At 43.9% G+C, this 8354-nt stretch overlaps 1 protein-coding gene across 1 annotated transcript in view; it reads left to right on the forward strand.

Moving 5' to 3' along the window:
- Nucleotides 1–1647: 1647 nt before the first annotated feature.
- Nucleotides 1648–8354, forward strand: part of LOC139640200 (solute carrier family 25 member 32-like) — a gene marked incomplete at its 3' end in the record, with an annotated part of 13150 nt that continues 6443 nt past the window's right edge. The window contains exons 1-2 of the mRNA XM_071514373.1: nt 1648–2020; nt 5542–5692. Of these exons, the coding sequence (XP_071370474.1) occupies nt 1762–2020; nt 5542–5692 (410 nt within the window). The remainder of the gene's footprint in view (nt 2021–5541; nt 5693–8354) is intronic.

Below are 8354 nucleotides of genomic sequence, written 5' to 3' on the forward strand. Positions count from 1 at the left end.
TTAAGATGGTCAAAAACAGTATTTTGATTTTGTTGATGTTTTGTTGTTTACATTTTATTGTTGACAGTTTTGTTGTTGATGTTTTGTTGTTTACATTTTGTTGTTTGTTTCTGTCTGATCCACTAACTTCACACTTCCTGTTTCAGTAGTTTTAAATGTTGAAGCGTAACTCTGTTCAGTAGCTGATGAACCACTTTGTCTCGTTATATTCAGATTTATATCATGAACTCATCAGAAACCATCAGTGAGAATGTTTTGAAGAAGAAGAAGAAGAAGAAGAAGAAGAAGAAGAAGAAGACAGAAATACAACAAGCAGAAACTGTCTGCATCATAACAGACATTCAGCTGATTTGAGACTGGAGTCAAAACAGCAGTAGAGTCTGTAACGGTCTGCAGACTGGGAACAAGCTGTTCCTGTGTGTGTGTGTGTGTGTGTGTGTGTGTGTGTGTGTGTGTGTGTGTGTGTGTGTGTGTATGTAAAGCGCTTATGTTACCGCAGGGCATCATGGGATTGTTTATTCTCTTCCCAGTGCAGATCTCCACTCCCAGTAAACTGCTTACTGGTGACGCTGGTCTCTGCGGGTGTTCTGTAGATCTGTGCTGTACATCCTGCGCATGCGCGATAGGGCGCTACTGTGTTGTTTTCCTGCAGTTTTACAGAGAATCAAGCTTACAGAAGCAGACAGGAATACACAGGATGTGATGTAATTTGGCCTTCAAAATAAAAGCCCGAAATGTGTCATGAAATAAAACGATAATTATCAAGATGTACAGAATAAAAAAATCACATAAAATATTCAGTGGAAACATCAGATAGAATATGGAGCTGAACTCTAATTGTAGAACAGATGCAAAAATGAAAAGGGCTACAATGCTGTTTCCTGGACCTGATGGACAGTCAGCTACTGTAAGGCTAGAACAATATAGATCAGTGATTCTCAACCTTTTTCATATCACAGACCCTTAATTTAATCCACATTAGAGCCACGGACCCCCATTTGATGAGATTTTGTCTCTGAGAATATTTTTATTGTTAGATATGATTTTTTCCAGAATTCCATGACTGTCTGTATTGCAGGCAGAGAGAGAACAGAGAAACTATGATCAGAACAGGCATTATGCTACATTCACTAACTGTGTTAACTTCTTGTAAATTAAATAATGGTGAAGTTTAACAATTCATCAATTTGATGGGGACCCCTTGAGCCCTCTCAAGGACCCCTGGTGGTCCCCAGACCCCATGTTGAGAACCACTGTATTAGATAACACAAAAAACACATCTGAAAACTGAGAGGGACGTCTAAATGTCTAACAGAAGTCCAATTAAACCCACAGCAGTGGAAAAATAAAACTATTATTTTAAATTTGTCCTGGACCTGCATGGCATCTTGCATAAACAATACACATAAATACACATAAATAATATACAGTATGTATGAATATGTGCTGTGAAATCGACTTTTTCGAAAAAACACACATATACGTATTTTTATTTATTATATATTCCACTCACATGCATTCTTTATTTTCAGTTCATCGCTAAGGCTTTTATTTTGAAAATGCCGTGTGGAAGTCACATGTTTAATTCTGCGTCTTGACAGTCAATCAGTGACCATGCAGGGACCCGAGCTGCAGAGGGGAAGTCTGGGCTGCTGCGATGAGGCTCAGTTAGAACAGAAACCCGCTCTGGTTCTGGTTCTGGGTTAGTCCGGTTTGGTCTGATCGTTTCCATCGGAGTCTCTTTGTCCTGAACCAGCAGACATGAGCTCCAGCCCGCGGCCGGCGGAGCAGCAGCGGTCCGGCCCGGGACCCGCAGCCTCCTCCGGCCCGGGACCCGCAGCCTCCTCTGGCCCGGGACCCGACGCCTCCAGCCCGGTATTTGCAGGCTCCTCCGGGCTGAAGGAGCTCCGCTGCCTGGTGGGTCACATCAGGTACGAGAACCTGGCTGCAGGTCTGAGTGGAGGAGTGATCTCCACCCTGGTCCTCCACCCGCTGGACCTGGTCAAGATCCGCTTCGCAGGTAAGCAGCTGCTCTGCCACTAGCCCGGTTCTAGCCCAGTTCTAGCCCAGTTCTATCTCAGGTCTAGCTCAGTTCTATCTTAGGTCTAGCCCAGTTCTAGCTCAGGTCTAGCCCCGATCCGTGCCGTTCTCGCTTGGACGGTTATACGATACTCCATTAAAACTCTGTCATTTTGATGTTGCTTTGGTTATAGGAAAGCAAACCCACCGAGTAGAAGAAGACTTTGGGGCTTTCCTGAGACAGAAGGATCCACTCTTTAATTCGGCAGACACCCAACACACCGAGCAGAACTTGTTTCAAGACTTTTAGTACCGGTTCCGCTGTTATTCACAGTCTCCTTACACCAAAATACGCAGTGGATGGCGGTATCGAGCGGCATGAACAAATTCTAAAAGTTGAGATTTTAGTGAAATTAAAATGCTGCTTGGTGACTTATATGCATGCCGAATCGAAGAACGTCTCCTATTGATTGAGAAACGGTCTCGAGTCATATTGTGTGACGTACATACTTTTGCCGATAACCAAAGGAACATTCAATTGCCAGATTTTTGTATGGAGTTTGGCGTATAGTAGGCTAGTCTGCTCTCTGCACGGGGATTTCCCTCCATAGCTTAGAATAGGTGAATCCATATCTGATAGTTTTTATCATTATGATGGAGAACAAACATCAAGCAAAATCACAGAAATGTTTAAAAAAAATCCCATCAGGACCAAAGTTTCCTCTCAGCTGATAGTTTGGTAGTAATAATAAAATAAAGTCAGTCATCAGGTGGTAAATGTATTAATATTAGATACAGGGAGTTTAGTTATGGCTTAGTGTTGATGTGACTCAGTGCTATTCCTCTTTTCTTTTCTTTGACTCTGTGTGTGTGTGTGTGTGTGTGTGTGTGTGTGTGTGTGTTTAATACATGGCATGCCTTCAATACTTCATCAAGGCTGTTGTTATTTCTGTGCCCTCTGTGCTTGTGCATGCCCGTCCTTGCTCGTGCACCAGCGTGTGTGCGTGGGCGCGCACGTGAATCCTGTGTGTTCCTATAGAGCTGAGTCAGCAGGGATCCTGACCCACTTTTCCTCTGCAGCGTGTTGACGCTCCGCTCAGGACGGGCGGAGCCGTCTAACACTAACACCGCTCACTCTGACCAGGAAGAGTTCTGACTAGTGATGGACGATATGTGGAAATTCAATATATCACAATCCGTATGTTGTCAGGAACATGAATGGTGATATCAGCTCCATGTTATTCTGCTGTAGTAATCACTAATGAGACTCTTGACCATCACAGTTTCACAAGCTCTCCATCCAGATTATATTATTGTCACTTTGTAATGACATTTTTAAATTGTTGTTTACATTCTAGCAGCCAATGGCATCGCTGGAAAGATTTGAGTCTCAGAAATAAAAAAATAATTCTCAATAATATATAATATTCAAGTCCAAGTCATCAATATTCAAGTCCAAGTCGGGTCACGAGTCAGGATAAAAATTGAGACTCTAGTCAGACTTGGTACTACAACACAGGCGGTAATGACATGTAACCCAGGATAGAGAAAATTAGCTCATGCACGGCCCAACCATCGGAAACAATGGGTTTAGAATGAGGGGCGGGGCTAGAGGAGGGGTGGGGCTAGAGGATGGGCGGGGCTAGAGGAGGGGCGGGGTTAGAGGAACACTGCAGCAGGTTCAGTCTGCAGGACTCGGTGATGTGGGAGGATGGACTTGGAAAGCACAGTGTGGTTTGGTCTCAGAGGCTGAAGGTGTTGACACACCGCTGTGTTCAGATGGTGGAGCTCAGATCAGTCTGAAGGTCAGAGGAACCTTGAGAACCTGGAGAACCTGGAGAACCTGGGGAACCTGGAGAACCTCAGCTGCCACCTTCAGATGCAATTGAAAGCAAATTATTTAGCTTTTTAAAGGTCCTTGGTTGACAAAATGATGGAGCGTAGTGTGGTGTCTGGAGCTCAGATGAAGTTTCATGTGTACAAACAGCCTTCCAGGAAATATTTGGACCTGGCAACCCGAGTCGTGACTGTTGGCAGTGAAGAAGTTCTGTTTATTTTAGCCCGCGTGTTTGAGCTTGTCCTTGTTTTAATGTGTGTGTGTGTGGGTGTGTGCACACATTCCTCTCTCATGTTGGTGTGTGTGGGTGTGTAGCTGCATTAACTTTTTATATTCACATTAACCCTTTATATTCACATTAACCCTTTATATTCACATTAACCCTTTATATTCACATTAACCAGAGGTGTGACCAAGTCGACTTTGCTAGAGTCCCAAGTCAGTCTCAGGTCTTGAGGCTGAAGTCTCAAGTCAAGTCTCAAGTGTAAATGTAGAACAGCAAGTCAAGTCAGAACAAATCAAGAGTCCAGTATCAATTTAATATCTTAAAAAAACTAAATATCTAGGACTTTTCAATGCAATATGGTTTTAATAGGATAAAAACTTGGTAAGAGCATCATGAGTTTGATTTCTATAATCAGTTTCAACTTCAATAAATTCAATCATTCCATACAAATTCAGAAAACAGAATTTAAATTCAGTCGTCTGCTGGAACAAATCTCATCACTTTCAATCTGAGTCATTTACACAAACACAAGATCTCAAGTCAAGACTTTAGAAACCTTTTCAAGTCATCAGAGTACAAGTCAGAGTCAAGTCCCAAGTCACCAGAACCCAAGTCAAGTCCAGTCTCAAGTCTTCTCTTCATGCAGCAAGTCAAGACTCAAGCAGTTAAAACTGTGACCAGAGTCCCCACCTCTGACATTAACCTTTATATTCACATTAACCCTTTATGTTCACATTAACCTTTATAGTCATATTAACCTTTATGTTCACATTAACCTTTATGTTCACATTAACCCTTTATATTCACATTAACCCTTTATATTCACATTAACCTTTATATTCACATTAACCTTTATATTCACATTAACCCTTTATATTCACATTAACCTTTATATTCACATTAACCCTTTATATTCACATTAACCCTTTATAGTCACATTAACCCTTTATATTCACATTAACCCTTTATGTTCACATTAACCTTTATGTTCACATTAACCTTTATATTCACATTAACCCTTTATGTTCACATTAACCTTTATATTCAAATTAACCTTTATATTCACATTAACCTTTATATTCACATTAACCTTTATGTTCACATTAACCCTTTATGTTTCACATTAACCCTTATATTCACATTAACCTTTATATTCACATTAACCCTTTATATTCACATTAACCTTTATATTCACATTAACCCTTATATTCACATTAACCTTTATAGTCACATTAACCTTTATATTCACATTAACCCTTATATTCACATTAACCCTTATATTCACATTAACCCTTATATTCACATTAACCCTTATATTCACATTAACCTTTATAGTCACATTAACCTTTATATTCACATTAACCCTTTATATTCACATTAACCTTTATATTCACATTAACCCTTATATTCACATTAACCTGCCTGTTTGTGCACATGTTGCCTGTCTCCTGTCCTGCAGTGAGCGACGGGCTGCAGATGCGTCCGCAGTATTATGGGATGGTTCACTGCATGAGGAGCATCTGGCAGGTGGAAGGAGTGCGGGGGCTGTACCAGGGAGTCACGCCCAACATCTGGGGCGCCGGGGCGTCCTGGGGATTCTACTTCCTGTTGTGAGTGCACCATGGGATACCTGGGAGGGGCACATGAAGCTGCATGAGACACACTGATGCCCTTATGGTCGGAGTGATATTTTGCACCAATATTATTTAATTTCTGTAATTTGGTCCATTTTCATGACAAAAAAAATATTCAGTGTCTCCAGCAGAGTTTTCTTCTTGTCTCTGAAACAGCAGTGAGACCATCATGGGACACTAAAACTCCACTGAAACCCAGGTTTATAATAATAATAACAATAACAAAATATATTCACTTGTGTCTCATTAGAATCAATTCAAGTCTTCCCATGGACAACCAGTGTGATATTGATCAACAAATCAAAAATAAATTTGATTCTACAATAAATATGATATCAATCAAGCTGCTTCACATCAGACTGGAGCAGACGATCTCAGAGTTCAGTAGAAGATCATCAGGAGGAAACAGGAGTGTTGAAGCTGCGTGAGGAAGAGGAAGGTGGCTCCTCTTCCTCTCCTGGGTTTACATCATCAGCATCATCACTTCCTCAAAGTCTGCAGAAACAGGAAACGGAGCGCGCTCAGCAGGAAGCTTCAACGACCACAGAGAGCTTTTATTTTGAAAGTTGAGAGACACACACACACACACACACACACACACACACACACACACACACACACACACAGACGCAGGTGTTGACAGCTGTAGGTCCCATAATAAACAGCAGTCACATATAGAACAGCTCGACCTCTGACCTTTGAAATGTGTCATGGACTGTGTGGATTCCAGGTCAGAGGAAAGATCTGCTGCTCAGAGACTTTCCCTCTGCAACCCGACCCGGACCCGACGGGACCCGGACCCGACGGGACCCGGACCCGGCGGGACCCGGACCCGGCGGGCCCGGGCCTGACGGGACCCGGACCTGGCGGGACCGAGGCCGTGTGTCGGGTCGGGCGCGGTTGTTTTTTTTTTTCATGCGTGGAAAAAAGCAAAATGTTTTATGCTCCTCGCTTTCTCCTGAAGCCCCCCTCCCTCTGCTGCTCTCTCTCTCTCTCTCCCTTCCTCCAAGAGCGGGACACAAAGAGAAGAGAGGGACACAGAGAGAAGAGAGGGACACAAAGAGAAGAGAGGGACACAGAGAGAAGAGAGGGACACAAAGAGAAGAGAGGGACACAGAGAGAAGAGAGGGACACAGAGAGAAGAGAGGGACACAAAGAGAAGAGAGGGACACAGAGAGAAGAGATGGACACAAAGAGAAGAGAGGGACACAGAGAGAAGAGAGGGACATAAAGAGAAGAGAGGGACACAGAGAGAAGAGAGGGACACAAAGAGAAGAGAGGGACACAGAGAGAAGAGAGGGACACAAAGAGAAGAGAGGGACACAGAGAGAAGAGATGGACACAAAGAGAAGAGAGGGACACAGAGAGAAGAGAGGGACACAAAGAGAAGAGAGGGACACAAAGAGAAGAGAGGGACACCAAAAGAAGAGAGGGACACAGAGAGAAGAGAGGGACACAGAGAGAAGAGAGGGACACAAAGAGAAGAGAGGGACACAGAGAGAAGAGAGGGACACAAAGAGAAGAGAGGGACAGGGACACAGAGAGAAGAGAGGGACACAAAGAGAAGAGAGGGACACAAAGAGAAGAGACACAAAGAGAAGAGCGGGACACAGAGAGAAGAGAGGGACACAGAGAGAAGAGAGGGACACAAAGAGAAGAGAGGGCCACAGAGAAGAGAGGGACACAAAAAGAAGAGAGGGACACAGAGAGAAGAGAGGGACACAAAGAGAAGAGAGGGACACAGAGAGAAGAGAGGGACACCAAAAGAAGAGAGGGACACAGAGAGAAGAGAGGGACACAGAGAAGAGAGGGACACAGAGAAGAGAGGGACACAAAGAGAAGAGAGGGACACAGAGAAGAGAGGGACACAAAGAGAAGAGAGGGACACAGAGAGAAGAGAGGGACACAGAGAAGAGAGGGACACAAAGAGAAGAGAGGGACACAGAGAGAAGAGAGGGACACAAAGAGAAGAGAGGGACACAAAGAGAAGAGACACAAAGAGAAGAGAGTGACACAGAGAGAAGAGAGGGACACCAAAAGAAGAGAGGGACACAGAGAGAAGAGAGGGACACAGAGAGAAGAGAGGGACACAAAGAGAAGAGAGGGACACAGAGAGAAGAGAGGGACACAAATAGAAGAGAGGGACAGGGACACAGAGAGAAGAGAGGGACACAAAGAGAAGAGAGGGACACAGAGAGAAGAGACACAAAGAGAAGAGCGGGACACAGAGAGAAGAGAGGGACACAGAGAGAAGAGAGGGACACAAAGAGAAGAGAGGGCCACAGAGAAGAGAGGGCCACAAAAAGAAGAGAGGGACACAGAGAGAAGAGAGGGACACAAAGAGAAGAGAGGGACACAGAGAGAAGAGAGGGACACAAAGAGAAGAGACACAAAGAGAAGAGCGGGACACAGAGAGAAGAGAGGGACACAGAGAGAAGAGAGGGACACAAAGAGAAGAGAGGGCCACAGAGAAGAGAGGGACACAAAAAGAAGAGAGGGACACAGAGAGAAGAGAGGGACACAAAGAGAAGAGAGGGACAGGGACACAGAGAGAAGAGAGGGACACAAAGAGAAGAGAGGGACACAGAGAGAAGAGACACAAAGAGAAGAGAGGGACACAGAGAGAAGAGAGGGACAC

This window comes from Centroberyx affinis, unplaced genomic scaffold (genome assembly GCF_046629955.1).
Source record: "Centroberyx affinis isolate AG114_WGS23_722 - 3 ecotype Tasmania unplaced genomic scaffold, CSIRO-AGI_Caff_v1 ptg008599l_1, whole genome shotgun sequence".
Taxonomy (NCBI): Eukaryota; Metazoa; Chordata; class Actinopteri; order Beryciformes; family Berycidae; genus Centroberyx; species Centroberyx affinis.